Genomic DNA, 21,682 nt, shown 5'->3' with positions numbered 1-21,682 from the left:
CAAAATGGGGGGGGGGGGGCGCCCCCAGCCACACTGAAATTATTAAGGAAGCAAAAAAGGTCCCAGGGAATTTAGCAGTAAGGGAGCATTGCTGGTATTCCCCTGGGCAGCATGCAGAGAGAGTCCATGCCTACGTTAGCACCTGTAAAAGATATTTAGCTCATTAAGAGCAGCTTTTTGTCTAACCTGAGAGGTCCTGCACTCAGCTCTGGAGCAAACCAAGCACCCCTGTGACATTTACACATCTTTTTAGGATATTAAGCCTCCAAGCACCCTTTACAGACAAGTTTCTAGCCTGAAATATGGTAGGGGTTTATTCTGCATCCATCCATTCACTATCAGTGACTTCTGCTGCTGAACAGACAAGGAGTTTGGATTTTCAACCAATGTGCAAGGCCAGGTCTGCATAAATGCAGCAGGCAAAATCCATCATGCAGGGGAAATAGGAGGAAAATGTTGTCTATGTCTGTCATCTCTCACTCTTCTGAGAGACTTTAGTTCTTGTACAGACAAGGAGTTTGGAATTTCAACCAATGTGGAAGGCCAGGTCTGCATAAATGCAGCAGGCAAAGTCCACCATGCAGGGGAAAAAGGAGGAAAATGTTGTCTGTCTGTCATCTCTCACCTTCTGAGAGACTTCAGTTCTTGTCCTCTGCCCTTTCGGAGTCTAAATCTACCAAATGTCTTTGGGGCAGGTAGAAAAAAGAGAAGGGAGTACTCAAAGATCAATTTAATAGTATCCATCGAAGCAAAGAGTTTTGCTTGGCCCCTGTTTAAGACCAAATATCACATGCCCCAGCAAGTGATATGTAATTCATGCCACTTTTGAAGATGCTCAGATCTGGAGAGAATTAGCTGGCATCAGAATGGATAATGGCCCTTTTGGTCCTCTGGGAGAACAGCCACTGTGAAGCTTTCATCAGATGTTAAAAGAGAGGAAAAAAAAGAGAAAAGAGAGAGAGAGATACATAGACACAGCCTGGGAATCTGAAATTCAGGCTTCAGCCATGCTAGTGACCTTATTGTCTTGTGTTACAGATCCTCTGGAGCTACATAGGTGCAAAATGTACAGCCAAGAGGTAGTTTTATTATTCTATATTTTGAGTTTGCTCTTCTGTGTACAAGATCAGAGAGTAACATCATATGTAGGTAAAATGTGTAAGTGATCTGTAGTCTAAAACATGAAATTATTGTTGGAAATTAAAACTAGCATCGTGTAGGCACGTACCAGGAGGGATGTGCTAATTAATAGCAGAAAGTGTTTTCTTTCATTGAGGATCTAGGTGGAACGAAGGATCTGTTCAAAATCTGTCTCATCTTCAGGCCACATTTATGCAAGTCACACTGTGGTCTCGTTTTGCTTCTGAAGTTTAGTCCAGGGGCTTTGCCATTCACATCTCCTTCTTTCAACAAGGTGGTCCTGGAGGAAGACAGAGAACTTGGGATGGTGAAGAACTCCCCTGCAGTGCCCATCAGACAGCAAGAGGTAGTTAGGTCCCTAGTCTGGAAGACTCTGGGAGATTCAGAAAGTCTTGTTGACAGTACTGAGTCTTCATTTTCCCACTCTTAAGTCTCCATCTGTAAAATGGGCTGGAAGGCAATATTTTTCCCCATCTTTCCTCTGTCTGCCTTGCTGAGCCTGTAACCATTGCTTTGAAAGCCCTGCCTAGCACATCACGACCTTTATATCTCTTAGATAATTTCATAAACACAACATATGAGCCACACTAGAAAAGGGCCCCATTTTCCCAAATTCCATGGTGGCAGCTTCATGTTTGCACGCTATAAAAGCAACAAAAACAAACCCTTTGTGTAGGTAGGAAGCAATCTGCTTGGGGGAGGAAAGGGACGGGCGAAACGACCTCCAAGCAATTCAGCATCCGTGATTTCCTCGATTCCATCTGAAAGCTCCCTCTCTATTTTGCTGACATATGAGCTGGGTGCCCTGTTGTACATCAGTGTAACAAAGGGCTGTTATCTTCTCTTTCGTGGGAGATACGGCGGAACATGATTTATTTGTGCCTGCTCTGCTGCCTCTTTTGAAATGTGGCCCTCGTTGGGTGCACCTCTCACAGAGGAAGGCAGATGGTCATGGCAAAGTTTCCCATAACCTTGCAGTGTGTGCTGCATGGTGAATCAATGAAAGCTGAATTACAGCCCGTTGTCTGAGCTTGGAGCTGTGCTGTTCAAGTATCCTGCGGTGGCTGAAAACGTTTGAATGTCAACACTGCATATATACTGAGGAAATATGACATTTCTCCCTAAAATTTCAAAGCAGTGCCAAAGGGGGATTTTTAACTGCAAAGTTGCATCTGATGTGAGCAGGGACTGCATTGCTCAAACCTTAATTGGCAGCTTGGAAATATACCTTTTGTGTGGGAGCGTTAGGTGTGACCCCTCCTCAGGAAAAAAAAGAAAAAAAGAAGTAATGAATCAAAACAGAATTCTAACATGAAATGCTAGAGATGAGGACTTTTTTGGAGCCCAAACAGCACCAGCTGCCCCTCTGTTTTAGCTGTCACTGCTTTTATGACATTTGCAATGAAGCTTCAGGTGATTTGAGAAGCTGGCATGAGACTGCAAAGCACCTTTCATGTCAGCTCATGCCAGGATACCTCGCCAGGAGCCATTATTTCAATGGGAAATAACAACTGGGAATAGGGGGAAAATTAACTTCTGAAAAGCACTTTGTCACATTCCCTGGGCTGTGGCAGGCAAACGCTGAAAGCAGTGGGAGCTCCTGCCACGAAAGCAGGCCTAGGCAGAAATTTCTCAGTGGGATGATTACCTCCTTTATATACCACAGACAAGGTGAGTATATAAAACATTTTCAGTGCTATGTCTCAATTTCCTGCTATTTATTTGCTCTGTGAGTGGACATGTTAGAAGACATCTGTGTTTCATCAAGCCTGGTACCTTGATTTGTTGATTTTTTCTTTAGGATGGGGTTTATCATAAGGAGCAGGTCTGGCAATTTCAGATGATGACCCGTGTGCAGTGCAGATGTTTCTAGAAAAGGCAGATGTTGGATGTACTAGATGTTCAAAGTGTCTTCCTCAAATGCTCCTGGCCTCTTGCAGATGACTGCTTCCATGTGTGTGTGTAGGACAGAGCATCTCCCAAATTCAAGCTGTCAGCCAGCTCATTCCCATAGCACATCTAGGCTGAGCATTATCTCAGGTAAACTCACTGCTGCAAGATGTTTCATACATTAACTGACTTGAGAATATGAAATACAAGAGGCAAGAAATCTGAAAACTTATAATCCAATTTGTAGGAAAATAAAACCAAAATGTTATTTGGTGTTCAGCAGACATTTACTCCCTGGGTTTAGAGTTTTTTGATCAAAGAGGCTACTTGTGCTAGGACATTTTTACCCAATCTACTGCCTCTTCTTCTTCAGCTTGCAACTGAGTTTGGTCTTCTAAAGCCACACAAGCTTCTCCTGTCTTGAAGGAGACACATCACAGTTATTCTAGAGGATTAGAATAACCAACGGCTTAAAAGCAAGGACCTTCCTTACTGTACCTTTCTTACAAAACAGAAAAACCCCAAACCATCTAAATGTGACTAGATAACTCTAAAAAGAAAATGGTCTGGCCTTGTACATAGACAGGGGCTGATCCTGAGTACACTTGTGTCCTTTAGTGACTGTCATGGAATTTTTTATGACCTAGAATACAATGAAATAAGTGAGACCAGAGTAAGGTTTATACTCTTGAAATATATTAAAAAAAACCAAACCAAATCCTGGCTAAATCAGGATGCAAGGTAGATTCTTTTTTCCATGCCACTGATATAAATCTGTGAAATCTCAAATAAACTATAATAAACTAATACATAAACTAATAAATTTCAAAAAGTCTGATTTTAATTCTATTTTTCTACAGCCAGAGTAGCTATTAAACTTAGTGAATCTGTCTACATTTGCATCTATATACTGAAGAACCAGGCCTCATTTTCTGTACATTTCCAGCTTTCTAAAAGCATTTCCAAAGTGTAAGGAAATTACAAATCTTCAATTGATCTTCATCTCAAACATATCATAATTCAGTAATTGGAGATGCGTTGTTGTCTGTCGGAGTTAAAAAGTAGGAAAACAATCTTTTTTTCTGTGGGGTGAGGAGCTTTGCATGCTACATTTCAGTCCCCGAACATCTGGGACTGCAATGAGTACCTGAGCAGTCCCTGAACTGCAGCACAGAATTGCAAATGAGTCTCTAGTGAGTAAGAAAAGGAGTTGTGGCAGGGAACAGGGATGCGTCCCAAAGCCCAGTGAAGTGAATGACATGACTCCTATTGACTGCAGTGGCCTTTGAGTGGAGCTCTCGACTTGTGTGTGAAAGGAAGGTAGAGTCAAACAGTAGCACTGAATGGCATCTTAAGCAGCATAACCACATGCTCGTCTTTTTTACTTTCTCTCCCAGGATGGAAGGAGCAGTTTTATTGGCCATCAGCTTGGAGGGGTCATGGAAGTGCCAAACAGCAAGGACCAGAGAGTCAAATCAGCCAGAGCCATCCAAATCACTTACTACCTCCAAACGTATGGCTCTGTCACCCAGGACCTCATTGGGGAGAAGTGGGAGAGTGAATTCTGTAAACTGATGCACAAGATGCAGCTGGATCACCAAGATCTGCAGCTCTACTCACTAGCATCCTTTAGCCTCTGGAAGGACTTCCACCAGACCAGTCTCTTGGCCAGGGGCAAGATTTTGGTGAGCCTGATGCTGATTCTCCTGACTGCTACCCTCTCGAGCTCCATGAAGGACTGCCTGCGTAGCAAACCTTTCCTGGGACTCTTGGGAGTACTCACTATCTGTATTTCCAGTGTCACTGCGGCAGGGATATTTTTCATTACTGATGGAAAATATAATTCTACTCTGTTGGGAATCCCTTTCTTCGCTATGGGTAATTATTTATCTTCATAATAATAGGATTAACAGAGCTTAATGACAGGATTGCAAATTACATCCTGGGTTATAAAGTGCAGATTTTACCTTGAGTGAAAGTCCAAGTCGTTTTCATCTTGTTAAATTGATCCGTGCCTTGCCAAAGGAAAAACAAAAAAAAAGGAAAAGAAAAAAGGAAACAAAACAAAGCAGCAGCAACAATAAAGAGCAAATGACGTTGCTGGAGTTTCAGCCAATATGAGAGAGGGACAGTTTTATTGATCTCTGTTACAGAACGAAGGAGAAATTGTTATTGAAAACCAGTCAGCTCAGCATAGAAAATGGATATGTGTTGACCTGACTTTGATGGGAGGCCAGCTGAAAGAGTAAGTTAAAATAGGAGGGTGCTGAGGAAGAGAAGGTGTTAGCATTCTTCCCGAGGAGAGCTTCTCTTCCAGCTCTCTGAGGGGCAGAGGGGAATGGGTTGGTGTAAGAATAAGATTGATGGACTTTATCTCAGAGAGGAGATTACTGTTGTGGTGTTTTCCAGGCTGTAAGCTAAGGGGAATGTCAGTATCTGTAGTGCATAATCCCTCGGCTCATGAAGTCCTAGATCAGCTGCAGAGATTTCCTTTGTGTCTCAGCCGGGCAGGGAAAGGTGCCGACTAAGAACAAACATAAACCCCAGAGCTTTGAGCAGAGGAATTGTTCTCATTCCTTCTGTTCTCATTTCTCTGCCGAGCACTTTTAGTGCATCTCTGTGGTTAATGAGTTTGCTGAATGAGTTTGCTGAGGAGGTGTGTTGGGGAGGAAGAGGGAAACGTGCCCTGAGTGGCTTGCTGAGGCAGCGTTGTTCGGAGCTGTCACATCCAAGTTGTCAGAGTCTCCCCGTGTCACGAGTCTCCAGCCCAGCAATGACTCTATGCAAAATTTCAGCAGTAGCAGCCCAGACCTGAAAACCTTCCTGCCAGCTTTTTGATGGCAGGAAATCTTGCCTGTGGACAGAACCTTGCATCTTTACAGTTAATGGCTTGAATTCCATTCAGGCTTCTAGTACTCAAGCCCTATAGCGCAGTGAGGGAAAAATAAATATGCAAAGACACAAGCTAGAGTTAAGGTTTAGAAAAAGGTCTTCTATTTTTATTAAGAACTTCAGCCTCCCCAAACCCTACATTGTCTTGCTCTTCCTCTCAAGAAAAGTCCTGTAGGTGTATGCATCACATATCCCCCTGCCTCCTATTTTTTTCTGTCCTCTGGTGATGCATCCATGTCACTAACCAAGTCCTGCACCCAGAATCTCTGGCTGAGGTGAGAAAGAGTGGGATGGAGTGAGTGGTCAAGATTCCAGAAGGGAAGGGGAGGAGTGAGACAAAAGACCCCAGGGAAGTGAATATTTAGTTCAGCCTCATTACTAGTGATGAGCAAAGACGTGCCCAAGCCTCTAGTTCAGTCGCCTGCACTGTTAAATTGTGATGGTGGCCCCTGGCCAAAGAAGAGATGGGAGTGGCAGAATAGAGAAAAGGACAACAGTGGGGAATGGGATTTGTTGTTTGTTACCAGATTATGGCAATCTTTTTGCTGGGTGTCAGGAGGTGCATATCAAAGAGTGGGGCCAAGGCACTGCCTTGCTTGTGCAGCAAGCAAAAAACCATTGAAGAGATTAAAAGCATCTTTCCTCATTTTTTTTCCTCTGCTGGTGTCCCCATTTAGCCAGCTGTAGATATGGGCAGCCCATGCTCTCTACTTGACAGGTCCCAAATTTCTCACTCCCAAGAAGCCCCAAACATTGCCTGTAGGTGAGGCACATCTCTGAGCTGACCTCAGAAGCATCGGTACCCATACAGGCCAGGAGCATCAGCTGAAATGGCAGTAACGTTTTGCTCCATTTACACATACCCTGCAGCCTCAGGAGGAGACAAGGGTGGGAGTTTCTGAAAGCAGAGCGGCTCAGTTTCCCATCTAGGATGGTGGCAATTCAGGATTTTGTTTGCTGTCTGAGGAAAAAGAGTGTTTATAACTTTCTGTTGTGTTTTGCGTTGTCATTCTTGTCACAGCCACTGCCAAAAGCGAAAGAAAAGGAAATAAAAGTCTCTTGAAGTGAGATATTTGCAAGGATTGCTTCTATAACATTGTATTGAACAGGCTTTAGGCTGAAAAAGAAAACATTTAAGTAACCCTTCTACAGAAATTTCATTCAGGCATCTCAGACTGAATTGGAAATATCATTAAAGAACAGCTTGCACTGCCTGGGAGCTGCTGCTGGTAAATATTAGACAACAGTTTTACAGTCAGGTGAATGGAAAAGCAGGAAGCATGTCTCACCAAAGTCATATTGGCTACATCTTGCAAGGTGCCACGTGCCTTTGGTGCTTTAAGTGACAGTGCCAGCTAACGAGAGCTTGCTCTGCCTGTGATATACCCAGGGCCTGGCAGACCTGGGCTCCTCACAAGTCAGGGGTTTCTGCAGAACCTGGCTTACTGTGAATTGTTCTGACCCCTTAGAGTAGATCTACTGAGGACCCCAAAACTGCTAATTCTGTGGGTCAATACATAACCCAGGCCCATGTTGTACCAGTGTCCCTTGCTGCTGGCACAGCAGAATGCAAACAACACATCAAGCAATAGCTGAGTGAATATAGAGGAAAAAGTGTGCAAAGTGGGGTTTCCCAGCATTCCAAATGCCAGATTTGCAAGTCAGACTTTCAAAGTCAGGTCACTTAGATTAAAAAAAAAATAGAAGGAAACCCAGGCAATAACAGCCACAAACTGCAATGCTATGCAGAATACACAGGCAACTTTAATTCTGGCAGCTTCTAACTCTGAAACGCTTCAACCTGACATTTGCAAACTGTCCATTTAAAGTATATTTGTTTGGTCAAAAATATGCAGTTTCAGACGACATTCTCTTCTCAAAGGACTAATTTCGATGGAAATTCTGTCATATTCTTCTGCCCTTGTCCTTTTTCCTGCAGAGGTGACAGGATGCTGCCATCTGAATGACAGGAATAACCCTGGATTTTGTGCAAACGTCTAGGTCCATAATTCCTCTTGCAATGCAGAGTTTCTCTGGGTTTCAGGTGGCAGAAACCTAGGTGAGAGTGAAGTGTTTAATATTTTTCTAAATTTAGGCTGAATGACCTACACATTAATTATTTACTGTAGTCCTGCTGTGAGGGAATGCTCTGCTGGGATAAGGCATGCTCTGATCTACTGAAGGAAGAGTGTTAGCTCAGATTGGCTTTTCTCTTTATCCTTGAAGGTGAACAGGTTTAGTCTTATGTTAGGCATGAGAAAAGTGGTGAAAAATCCCACTTGCTCTGATTCTCTCTTTCTGATACCACTACCTTCTCAGACAGCTGCCTCAGGAAAACCAGTTTCCCCAGTACAGTCTCTACTGCTGCATTTTTTGAGTCAGTGAGGAGCAGCTCTTCAGAAAGCTCTGGCTGCCACAATCTCCTGCAAACATGAGCAAGAGGTGATGGTTTTTACCTGTTCATACCCCAAAAAGTGATGAGTTAGAGAAAAGGTTCTTCTTTAATTTCAGGGCTTCCTCTTTTAGGAGTTGAAGTGGATCTAGATATTTTGTCTGTCTCTTTGTTTTGTTTTTTTTCTTTCTTAAAGTCATGTTTTAGTAACCACTCTGTGAAATCAGAATATAGGCCAGTTCTACCTTGCATTTGTCTTCCAAGACTATCATAAAATGAAGCCTCTTCTGCCAGCTTGACACCAGCAGAGCTGTTGCCACTGGATGCATTTCAGATAGGAGACAGAGGGTCAAACCACTGAGTGCCAGACTTGTTCTAGATGTCAGAAATGGACCTGGTTAGGTGTTCACATCTGCCTTTTGTGTTTGGATTCACCACGCGATTTCAAAGGGAAGTTATGCACGTGGCATAATTATGATCTCCCATGCCTAATCATCACTAATTAATAAAACCAGAAGGTTAACTAGATAATTGAGGTATTATCGCTCCCATGATTTGCTTTTTAATGCACAAGAACAAAACTGATAAAAGAGAGATAACGATTTAACTCAGCTGAGGATCTGACTGTATATTTCTTAATGCAGGTGTGTTAATTAAGTCATTTTACACTGTAATTATTTTTGGCCAGTTCATGAAGCACCTCGTTATATAAATTAGTGGAATTCTTATGTTAAAAATGCAACTAGAGTGTAATTAGAGTGTAATTATGCTTTTTGTATTATAAAGTGTGTGTGTTTCTTAGAAGGCTGAACTCACAGAAGGTGTAAGGAATGTCTCCTGCCCTTTTTAAGTCCAAACCTTGAAGACCATAAGGTCTTCATGGGAACAATTATTTCTCATTGAGCATATAGAGAAGACTAAGCTCAATGGATGCCCTACAACACATTGAAATGTTATTATTACTACCACTACCAACAACAATACTGTTAGTAGAACTGTAATAAAGGGATACAAGAATTTTAGAAAGCAATAGGCTACCTGTTTCCAGCAGTAACCCCATGCCTGATATCAGAGGGCAAGATGGATGAAAGAGGGCAAAGACTATACTTACAGTGTAGAATTTTCTGTTAAAATTCCCATTTATTCCTTCCCCTGAGTTATTCATATGGAAGGAGGAGGCAAGGCAAAAGCAGACAAGACTCCAGGCAGTTATTAGCATTTCAGACAGAAGACATCTAACCTCTTTTGAATGACAGTTGTTAAAATAATGGCTGATGATCACCTTTAAGTAAATTTGAGATGTCGCAGTGTTACCATTAGTGGTAGAGTTGTGGCAAATTACAGAAAAAAAGTCCTAGTACAGATGAGGAAAACAATTTTTAAACCCCAGACGAGAAATGTGAGTCCTAAAGTGCATGCTATCACTAGTTTACCTATACATGAAGTGTCACAGTATTTCTAACCTTTGCTTCAAGCAATGGGCTTTCCGATTACAACTGCAGCTTAGAAATATTTCAAGACTGACTCTGACTTTGGTTTTGTCCTTTTGATGCAGCAGTAAAACAAATCCCATATGAGTCTCATGTTATGTGATCCTCTCCTATCTGTAGGAGGAGCAGGAGAATGAGCCTTTAGAGCAAAGAGACCTAGTGACATAAACCCCATCATTCCATGCCTTAGAAATACAGTGAATCATTTTAGATATTATGGCAGTTCATGGCTTCACCAACTCAGAAGATCATTAAGGACTAGGAAATACCTTGTCCTGAATTAGAAAATGTCTGCTCTTTACTGCTAGAATGGGAAATGGGAATAACAAAAAAAAAACCCATGGGGCAGCAGGAGAAAAAAAATTGAAAGATATGAAAGTGTTTAAAACTACCTATTTGGGTGGGCAGATAAGATAGATAATCATATTCATGAGTTTAAACGTCCTCCATATTTGCAAGGTTGATTTCCTCGTTAACTGGTCCAGTCCCTAGCAGGTCTATGCCCCATTGTAGAGGGCTGTTCTTTTTCATTTCCACAAGAGAGGATAACCTCCCCAGAACTCCTGGATTTTGAGTAGAAGACAAGAGCCTGTTTGGGATAGTGTGTTATATTCACACCATGCAGTCTAGCCTCACAGCTATGTCCTGGAGCTGTCATGGTTAGGGAGAGGCAACAGGACTGGGTCTGTCCTGCTCTCCTCAAACACAGGCAAGGTGACAGTATCTCCACCTGAGTCCTTAGGGCTTTCTCGTGCCCAGCAGAAAGAGATGTAGGAAGACACACAGCCAGCCTCAATCCTAACAGCAGGGTTTGTAGCACCTAATTTTGGGTGCCCTGAATGTTCCTCCCTTAACTGAAGTGACACAAACTTAGTTTTCTTTGCAGTCAATAGAGGGAATAGGTGACTCCAGAGGCAATTGGGCCATCATACCTTGGGGCAGTTTCTCCACCCCAGGAGACTGCATCTACAGGTCTGCTGGTCAGTGATTCTGAGTCTCAGCTCAGGTTGAAGCATTCATTCTTGGGCCATTGCTGAAGCACAAACCATTACTACTAGATGCTCCATCATGACAGAGCAAATACAGACGATATTGGCTGTGTTCATTGTGTGAGATCAGCCAGCTAAACTCTTCCTCCTTCTCACTCTACTGGGAACTCAACCCATTTGTCCAAGGTGAAGTCTTCAAATACAGTTGTCTTTTATTGTTATTATCATTATTAAACAGCTTCCTCAGCTCTCCTTCTGCAGCTAACAGACAAGTAGCTGTCGTTTGAAGAGCTTCTCATTTGCTGCGAGCATTTCTACAATCCCTTGAAAAAAGCAGTTGATAAGGAAGGGAGCATGTTTTGAGCTAAAATGCCAAAGGCTAAAAGGAATGGTTTTCTTTTGCACTGAAAAATGTATGTTTCCCTTAATCCATACACAAATTCTCCCCAGATAGTAAAAGATGGCTCCTTTTCAGATGCCTCACACGTTTGTCAGAACACCTCTTGCTTTCATTTTTTTTCACCCTTCTCATGGCAATGCTATGGCTGGGTTATTTAAGTTTCTTTATTGGATTCACCTTTTCTGCAAGTTGATTTCATTCAGCTGGAGTTTTGTTCCTTGTACTTGGTATGTATCAATGCACATCACATTTATATTGGGCTCATTTGGGCTGGAAAGAAGCTGCATCATGGCAGAAATGATTAGGCTCCACGTATATTATCCCTAATAGGGCAATGCCAAATCCAGCTTTCAATAGCATCATTGCTAGCAATTCCATAACTGGTCTAGACAGCTTGTTCCAGTGCTTAAACAGCCATACATTCATAAGGGTATTAATATTTTCACTGCTGCAGCTTGAGCCTATAACTTCAAAGCCTGCTTGGCCTGACTGTGGAGTATAATTTTTCACAGTATCTATGCATTTGTAAATACTTTTAGGATATCTTATAAACAGGGCTTTGCTTACTCCACCCTCATTATAATTTCATACCAGACCTCTTCTTTTTTATTTTTCCCAGCTATTTTACTGTAGTTCACACTTTCCTGTGAGCTCCATCCATACAGGAAGATTGATGGTAGCTTCTGGTCTCTGCTGGAGCACTGCAGATCTGCAGGAAAGAGCAGATGTGTGATAGGCTGAAGATGTGTCCTCTGTGTGTGGTGTGTGGTGAAAAAATGCAATCTTGCATTGTCATTTCTGCTTGGCAGGAAAGGTGGGCTCTGCTGGCAGGGAAAACATAGAATGAATGATCATAGGCTCTGTGAAACATGCTGTCCTCTTACCTGAGGTACCGTGTTCCACTGCAGGGACATCCAAAGCTGTGTCTCTGGTTTTTAAGCAAAAATGAAAGGCAGCAAATGCATTTAGCTTCTTCTGGAATATAATTTGTGTGCAACTAGTCCCTGGAACGCACACTTGTAAGATGTGGTTGTAGCTCAAAGTTCAGCTTGATTCAGAAAGGGTTGGATTTTCACACAGTTAGCTAAAGCATCTTCATTGTTTTGAATAACATTGCAAAGCTAAATCATAATAGTAGTGAAGAAGTACAAGAATTAATGACTATGTTCAAAAGCCCAGTTCAAAAATGAGTATAAAGAGATTCCACTTGTGAAGAAATTTCCCCATAGCTGCCCTCTTTCAGTCTGATAATTTTCCCCTGAAGAGGTAGGAAAAGGATACAGAATTCAACAGACCATTTGCCACATGTTCTAAATCAATATTTATCTGCTATATTCATCTGCAAGGTCAAAAACTTTGCGTGGAATTAAAGGCTTAAAGAGTCTATTGCAAATACCAAATCTACTAAAAAAAACCCTTACTGAATACTGTATTTATATGTCCTCCTTTGTGCAACTAGCCAGCTGAGTTTTTAATAATTCAGTTTTATTCTTCTATTTGCTATTCTTTTTTCACTCCATGTTTTTTTTCCCATGAAGTGGCTTCTCCTCTCTGGTGGGATAGATGCATGCTGAAGCCACTCTGGCTCAGGGCTCCTTGCTTCAGGAATGGTAACAAATGATAGGAGTAGCCTACGTTACTCAGGATCCATGTCGTTGGTATAGCTTTCTGTTGCTGTTCTTCAGGGAAAGGTGTACTCAGGTATTACAGCTGTGACTTTCCACGTGTTAGCCCTGCTGGATGTGGCCAAGCAGGTCATGTTTCATCTACACTTGTCTGACTGCAAGATAAAGAAGGACATGCTATTTTGGATGCTCAGATTGGCAGTGGAGCTGCAGCAGCAAGAGATGTAGGTGCCACCGACTGAATGAGATGAAAACCTCAGACCTTTGCAGTTTTGGATCACTAAAGATGCTCTTTAATGTTTGTTCTGCAAGAGTGGGCATACTGTCCTCGTTGCCTTGGCTGAATTTCAGTGTGGCTAACTGCATTTCTCTCTTCTTCCCTCTGCCCCTGCTGTGCTGGTTAGATAGGGTACTGGTGAGCCCTGGCTGGCTCAAAGCCCTGTGCAGGTGGTGCTCAGTTAAGCAGATGCTGTTTTTTTACCCAGACATGGCTGTATTTCACTGGTGAATCCACTGGCCACACTGTGTGGTTTAGTAGTCTCTAAAATCATTCTGCATTCCCTGAGAAGATGTAGCTGCGTCTTGGCATGTTGTCGTTGCATTTTCCTGCAGTAGTCTGTGGTATTTCAGCAACAGGGAATTTTTTTGCTCCTACTCAAAGTCCAAGGAAGAAAAGCATTTATTTACAATATGACACTTAGATCTGCCCAACTCGGACATCCCAACCCAGAGTCAAATGTAAATTTGACCCAGAAGTCTTAAATGCTGTAGCTTTTCCAAGCATTATTAACTCCATTTGAGTTGATATCTTGGAAGTAAAGAAAACTATTTTGCCAGCATATCTGTGAAACCAACTCGTACTAAATAATTTTGCAAACTTTAGATAAACTCAGAAACTGCAGGTATAGTCTAGTAGAGGGAGCACTTGCATTGCTTTATGGAGAGGAGCAAATAGCAGATTGCTGCACTCCTGGCGAGACCCTGGTGGGTGAAAGTTTCTGTGTTTCTTTTAAGTTTTTAGTTGATATTTTTACTATGACTGTTGAGAAATTGTTATCCTCCAGGGAGGACACAGAGTGGCAGAAGCTGAAGGTGGAGGGGTGTTCTGCATACTGAGTGCACAGCAATGAATCCTTTTTGTCCTTCTAAAGTAACTTAAAACAGTGTAGCACAAAGTTTTTGGTTAAGGCAATTTAAACCTTCTGAAACTCGAGTAGGAGTCCTGGGAACAGAAAAGCCTGTTTGTCCACAGCAAAAAGAAATGGGGTGAAGAGCAAAACTAAAACCCTTCTAGTGCACAATCTTCTCATGGGAGCAGTTGAAAGAGGAGGAGACCCCTCAGGAGAGATGTTAACTACACTACTGAAAGCGTTACCAGAAAGTGCAGTGTTGGGGCTTTATAAAAGCTGAATATATTATTAAAACAAACAAACAAACAAAAAAACCCGACTATAAATCTCTCTTCCATCATACTTCCAGTCAACTTCAAGACACCACTTTTAAGAGTGAGAACTGCTGGACTCACTTGGTCTTCAGCTCTCTGCAAAAGTACAGCTCAGTGCCTTTTATAGTCCCTTATGTGGGCTTTCAATGTCTCTCCCATCAGAGCTAAGAAACAGTAATAACTTTATCATGCAGTTAGCCTGCTTTTAAATGAATAACCTTGGTAGGATATTGAGGGAGAGAAGTCTTTACTAATCATAGATACAGATGTTCTGCCTCTTTCTTAGGTTATTTGAAGTCAGGCTCTGAACAATGCGGTTAATGAAGCAAATCTCAAAAGATCTCTCTTACGTGGATTTTGACCTCTAATATACTTTTTCTTTCCCTGAGGGGATAGTAATAGAATCTCTTTATGGACTATTTAAAAAAAAAAAATAAAAAGTGTAGAAATTTATTATGATTGAAACCTCCTCTGTTCTTTTCTTTTTCTGATTTTTGAAATAGGTCATGAGATACAAAGCAACTGGTGGTCAAGGACAGACAAACAAACCCAAAAGAATACACAAAGGTAGAGCACTGAATGAACCAAGGCAAAAATGTCAATCTTTTTTCCTTACCTATCTTATCAAATTACACGTGGTGAAGAGTTATGATTCAGCTTTCACAGCAATGGAACCATTAAATTTCATCCACTTGAGGGTTTTGTTCGCAAGTTAGATAAGAGACTTTGTCAGCTTTTAAATTGCAAGAATACTGTCAGTGCTCTAGGAGACCTTTGCTTGCCTTTTGTGACCCCTTCCACTCGACCCTGTCTCATGTGCATACCCCTTCCTTAGGACCTGACACTGGGTTGCAAAGCACACATCAACCAATGTATTCTTCATGGAAACTTCCATTTTAGCTACTGATAAATTTTCCTTGGTGTTTATTCAATGTTCCCTTGAAAATATGAGGATGCCTTTAGTTTCAGTAGTCAGGGACACAAATGTCAGGAACACGTTGCAAGGTTTTTAACTCTTCGAGGGGATTAGACCTTTGCTTGCCTTTTGCGACCCCTTCCACTCGACCCTGTCTCATTTGCATACCCCTTCCTTAGAACCTGACACTGGGTTGCAAAGCACACATCAACCAATGCATTCTTTATGGAAACTTCCATTTTAGCTACTGATAAATTTTCCTTGGTGTTTATTTAATGTTCCCTTGAAAATATGAGGATACCTTTAGTTTCAGTAGTCAGGAACACATTGCAAGGTTTTTAACTCTTTGAGGGGATTGTTTGACCTGACATCAGTAGGGAAAAATGAAAGCATCACAGAAATTGTTGAAAAATAGAGAATTTTTTTACCTGCAGATCAGGTTCTTCCATGACTTTTCCCTTAATGATGTGTGTAGCTGGGTTCCTGATCCACTGATAGCTTGACCATGCAAATGGAATACACAGGTCATGTTGGAGGCCCCTTAGCAGCAAAGTCAAGATGAAATTGTCAGGAATGATTTTTGTTTTCTCATAGGCAGGATTGGCTTAACTTTACATGACAAAACAAAGATGATGTGTCTCAGGATGATAAATTTTAGCCTAATACCCCTCTAGTGAGTTTGATATATTGAGTAATGGATTAAATTAAAAGGAAGCTTTAGGTCATTGAATCCAACTTTGTGATTGCAAAATTTTCATCTTAGGATGTCTTAGTACTGAAGATGAGCACCAGATAACCTTAACCTTCTAAAATTTCAATACCTCTTCTAAACTTTAGGGTGATTTCACATATTATTAGGACAAAGAATCAACAAATTATTCTGCCAGATCAGGCCAAGGTTTTATCTTTTCTCTGACACTGCCTGGTAACAGACACCTTGGAAAGAACAGCAGGACAGGGAAAATGCAGAGTTCCTAGACTATCCTTTTGTTTCAGGAAGCCACAGAGAATGTCTCTGCACTTAACAGCTCTTAGATTTTGCTGAGCTGTTTTTTTTTTTCCCATGTGAACTCTGGGTTTTTTTCCATGTGAACTTTTAGTGCCCACAAGTTGAGCTTCACTCCATTTTACCTAGAGTTACCTCTTTGAGACTGTCATATCACCAGTTAGTTTCACTGATGACCTTAGCTGTGTAGGTTGAGAGAGGGAATGTCTTCCCTAGAGTTCTTCCTCATATCATTCATGATTTTATAACTGTCTCTTTCACAGAGCTGATGAAGTCCTACCTGTTTATACATCTATCATGTGAAGCCCTACATATGGGTTTGGCTGTGCTAGATTCCCTTTTAATGACAACTGCAACCCAAATTTGAAAATCTGACCCTTTGAAAAGCCAAACTCATATACTTGTAGGAATATGAAGTTCATAAAGAAACAAACTACTGCACTGCAGACTTTCCAGTTTAAAGGAAGGTAAATCTGCTCAAAGCCATAGCAGCAAGCTCAAGTGCAAGTTTTGGTATCCAACAATCTGCACAGAAATATAAATTTCTTTGTTGGAGAGCTTTAAAAAGAAAAGGAGGTTCACAGAATAAAAAATAAACTGTCATTGTAGTCTAGAAATGTAGCTGGAACTAGATTGTTGTAGCCAGGTTAAAATTTGGTTGCCAATATCTAGGTAGCCAAAGACATTGTGGAGCACCATCACAAGGAAACTGCTAAAGTTTCTTGCAGACCTTAGTTAAATTTTGCAGCCCCTGATTAACCTCTGTAGTCAGAACATCCAAAATGAACCCTGCCAGTATCTGGATTAATACAAAGTTACTTAGAAATGCAGGAGCTTACAACTAACAATTAAAAACCTTCTCCTACCATTTTGTGACTCTTTTGAGAAATGGGGGGATACATTTCAAAGAGACCTCATAGAATTAATAGAATAGAATAGAGTATTTTCAGTTGGAAAAGAACTATGATCCCCTAGTTCAATTGCTTCAGGACTGATTAGAAGTTAAAGCATGTTGTTAAGGACATTTTCTGAATGTCTCTTAAGCACTGACAGGCTTAGGGCATTGACAGCCTCTCTAAGAAGCCTGTTTCAACATCTGACCACCCTCTCAGCCAAAAAAAAAATGTCAAGTCTAAACCTACCCAGGTGCAGCTTTGAACCATTCCCACGAGTCCTATCACTGGATCCCAGGGAGAAGAGCTCAGCACCTCCCTCTCCACTTCCCCTCCTCAGGATGCTGTACAGACATTGCCCCTCAGCTTTCTTTTCTCAGAACTAGGCAAACCCAGAGTCCTCAGCTGCTCTTCACAGGATGGCTCCCAGCCCCTTCATCAGCTCTCTTGCCCTCCTCTGGATGCATTCAAGTGCTTTCAAGTTTTCAATTCAAGTTTCACTGAAAGTCAGCAAAATTAGACAGTTCTTTTTCCAAGATTCTTTTGAAAAGAAACTGTCCAAAGTTAAGTCGTTGGGCCGAATGTAGGAAACTCTTTATATCCTGGGAAATAGAAGTGATAAGTGGTTTTAGTTTTCAAAATTTTCTGATTCTGTACTGTCCACTCTAAAGTAATTTTTCCTCTGGCAAAAAGGGAAATAGAGAAAAATGGGAAGAAAAAAAATTAAAGTGTGAGGAAATGAAGAAAGGAAAACATCCAGGAGTTCCTTTTTGCTTTTTAAATGGTAAACATAAAGGAAAGAAAACAAAACATTTTAGTAGGAAAAAAAAAGATTGAAGTATAAAAGTTCCAGCTAGTTTATATTCTAAAATCTTAATGTTAAATATGATGTCACCAGATGTTTTAACAACCTAGATGAAATATTTATCTGGGAAAAAAAACCCCAAACCATTAAATATTATCCCATAAGATTACTTTTTAAATGGTGAAATAATTATTTCCATCATAAAAGATAAATCTTATTAGATAAACTCAATTTTTTAAAATTAAAGTTTACACAAGAAAAGAAACCATGCTGGTGTCATATGTCCAGATAATGGCAATTTGATTTACTCCCACACAACATTTTGATACATGCATGCATTTCAACTCCATTAAATCACTGTAGCCTATATTAAATATAATAATGAAATATGAATTTATAAATGTGAACTCTTCCTTCTGGGAAGACATAAATAATCAGGCTAGAAAAAAATTCCTTCTATGCTGTTCAACACCTTTCCCCATGTTCTGGAGTGAAAAAGAAATCAATAGTAGTAAAATGCTCAGATAATGCAAGGTTTGGCAGATAAAATAATGAAAATGCAGGCCAAGCACATCATCAGGCAGGCTCCTTTTGTCAACATGTGCTTCATCACTGTTAAGTGCTAGATTATGCATCAAGAAACAAAGAATGTCTTCACATTTGCAAGATGAGCAATTGCATCCCCCCCGGAAAGCAAAAACAATGAGATCACAGCAGATAATGCATTTTTGCTGTGCTGCCCTCCAGAACGTGAGAGGGTGAAATTGCAAATGCCTGCTAGGGAGAGAACAGGAATGTGACAGCAGTGAGGTGAAAGGCTTTTGGAAGATGCTAATTGGCATTCTGAGTGGGATGCACCTGGTAAAATGTGGATGTCTGAAGTGTGTGCAGTATGTTCATGGTGCTGTTGAGCTCTTCCTAGAGCATGCTTCAAAATAAACTACAGAACTGGGGTCCTTCTCTGGGAGGAAAATGATATTCCTGTTCTCAACAGCAGGCAGGTGGAGATGACGTGACATGATCCAGTGTCTGGAAGTTGCATTTAAACCATTTCACACCAGAACAAAGGTGCAATTGTTGTACACCAAAAGCAATTAACCAGTGGGACAGTTTTTCAGGGCTTGATGGGATGCGTATATGACTGAAATGTGTCAAATTAAGGCTGCATTTCTTAGTGTAGAGGCTATACCACAAAACCAGTGATTTTGATGGAGAAATGAGAGGTTACAATGTTTTGGAATGTGATAACAGTTTTCCCTAGTCTTAAGACTTACGAAGTTTCTGTTAGGGAGGAACAGAATGCTTGATGGGATGCGTATATGACTGAAATGTTTCAAATTAAGGCTGCATTTCTTAGTGTAGAGGCTATACCACAAAACCAGTGATTTTGATGGAGAAATGAGAGGTTACAATGTTTTGGAATGTGATCATAACAGTTTTCCCTAGTCTTAAGCCTTATGAAGTTTCTGTTAGGGAAGAACAGAATTTTGTCTGCTATCTGTGTGACGAATCAGCTTTGCTTTTGCTCATCCTAAACTCTCATCTTCTCAGATTTTAACTATTCCAATTATGAAATGCCAGCCTGAAAATAGCCACCCATTTTTATGTCTTTCCAACACAAACCTGCAACAATTAAGTGAAGCTGGTCACAACCATCATTCCCTTTGCATTGGTACAGTAGATGAGAAAGCTGAGTATTTTGACTTTATGAAAAGCAGTGAAGGAATAAGTCCCAGCAGGAGCTGAAATTCAAGCTCTTCTTGATCCAAGTTGTAGCACTTGTTTCTTAACACACTCACTGGTCCTGTGATAATCACAGTCTGGATTTCACAACAGCATAAAGTCCATGCACGGTGTCTCAGATTGTAACACAGGGCAGAAACAGACCACTGGAAATTTTCTCTCATCACATCTGTCCCTTTGTGGATTTCTTTTGGTAGCTCACATTCCTCACATCACTGCTGGACGCTGAATTTCCAGGATAACAGATTAAGGCAATATCCAGATCATTTGGGAACGTAGCACTTTCTGGAAATCAGAAACTGCTGCTTCATGCAATCTATGTTTAGAATTACTAGCAGAAGGGAGCAATTCTGAAGGGAAATAAAAATAAAGCAGTTACATTGGTCTTTCCCTTCTGTTCCTACCATGGCAGTTTCACTTGCTGCTGACCATCTTCTAGAGATGCTGCTATGTCATTTCCTTGCTTCCACAGATTCATCTCAGCATATATTTTTCTTCCAATCTGTTTTTACCTTCTATACTCCAGGCTTCCTGGGTTCCACATAGTTCATCAAATGGTCTTCCTTCATCCTTTCTCCTCATAACCTTATATGACCTTGGGTCTTCAGCATCAAACTATAGACTTTCTTTTTTGCTTTATTTCCAGATACAGCATTTGATTCCTATTTATATCAAGCACATGACATGTGACCATGAGTCTCCTCTAACTGCTTTGCAAATTTCTTCTTTGGTTCCTAAAGAAACCAGGATAATAGTGTTTCCCCACTACCTCTTCTTCTTAGAGGCAGCATCCTTGTAAATCCCTCTGTGCCAGCTGCATGCTGCATGTGCTGATAATCCTCAGATGAGGTGACATTGTCAAACCATAATCCATAGTCTCCTTTTTGCCTCTTCATATTTGCTAATTCTATCCTTTTAGTAGGCAAACACAATAATCTTCCAAGTGACAACTAATGCCTCAGCTTATCTGCAGGGAGAGGCAGAGGATCCAAGCAGCAAGTAAGGCTAGGAGAGGAATTTGCTTCCAGCCACATCCCAGCCACCCTGCAACATGTGCTGCTTGCTCACCCACGTGCTAATTTGTAGTGTCTACACCAACCCCTTGGATCTGCAAAAGCACAGCTTGGTGGGGTGGATGGTGGGGAGTGGGACTGTGATGAGGAGTACTGAAGGACCTAGATGACTAGAAGGTACTGGGCTTTCAGGATCCTGGCACCTTGTCCTATATCTTTTGAAATTATTTCATTGCTCTTCAGAACATGCAGTGGTAAATGGAGCCAGGCTACACTGTTCATCTGCACTTTTTGGATTTTGATGGGTGAAAATCTGCCATGAACTGCAGCAGTTGTGTTGTTAATTGCCTAAGTGGTGATGATCCTTCAGGGAGGCTCCAGCTCTTAGGTTTTACTTCTCTCTCAGATTTCCATCTTTTTCAGTCACAGGCAGGCAAGTGTCTACAGTAAAGACCTCCACTGACTGGAGGGAGCTCTGGAGAGCCCTATGATGGTTGTATCAGCAAGCACTTGCTGGTTTGGTCTTGGTAGGAGCAGAGAAACAAGAACATCTTGAAAGAGGAGAGCTCCTTGTACCACATACTTCTGAATGCTTGACTAAGATTAGTTTGTATTTTTCTATTAGAACAAAAAATATTGTTGGCTTTGAGGTGAGACAGAATATGTATGTGGTGTGTCAGAGCAACGTCTCCTCTACTTCACCCTCCATCAATCTTCCTCCTTCCCAAAACTCTTCTCAATAAATCAGTGTGGAAGTGGCAGAAATCATGCCCTTTTCTCCCTGGCTTCTCATTGTCATGGCTGAATTCACAGGATGAGTCTATCAAAGTCAACGGAATTGCCTCAGAAATTAATTTGTCTGGGATAGATTGCAACAGATGTGCTATTGGCTTCTGCTTTTATTATTTCTGTGCTCATAGCATGGCCTTGTTGTGTGAGATCTATTTCAGGCCCTGAGGACTCTGCTGCACAAACTTACTCTGGAGACTGAGAGAAGGGAAAAGAGAAAGATTTGACCAGTGTCACAGAGGAGACTTGGCTTTA

At 41.3% G+C, this 21,682-nt stretch overlaps 1 protein-coding gene across 2 annotated transcripts in view; it reads left to right on the top strand.

The window, feature by feature from the left end:
• The window catches only part of PTCHD4 (patched domain containing 4), an 81,969-nt gene that overhangs the window by 20,146 nt on the left and 40,141 nt on the right, over positions 1–21,682 (top strand). For both annotated transcript variants that reach the window (XM_008947998.1, XM_008947999.1), the window contains exon 2: positions 4,428–4,908. In XM_008947998.1, coding sequence (XP_008946246.1) covers positions 4,428–4,908 — 481 coding nt within the window. The remainder of the gene's footprint in view (positions 1–4,427; positions 4,909–21,682) is intronic.

This window comes from Merops nubicus, unplaced genomic scaffold (genome assembly GCF_000691845.1).
Source record: "Merops nubicus isolate BGI_N331 unplaced genomic scaffold, ASM69184v1 scaffold949, whole genome shotgun sequence".
NCBI classification, from domain to species: domain Eukaryota; kingdom Metazoa; phylum Chordata; class Aves; order Coraciiformes; family Meropidae; genus Merops; species Merops nubicus.
This window is presented reverse-complemented; position numbering and strand designations above follow the sequence as displayed.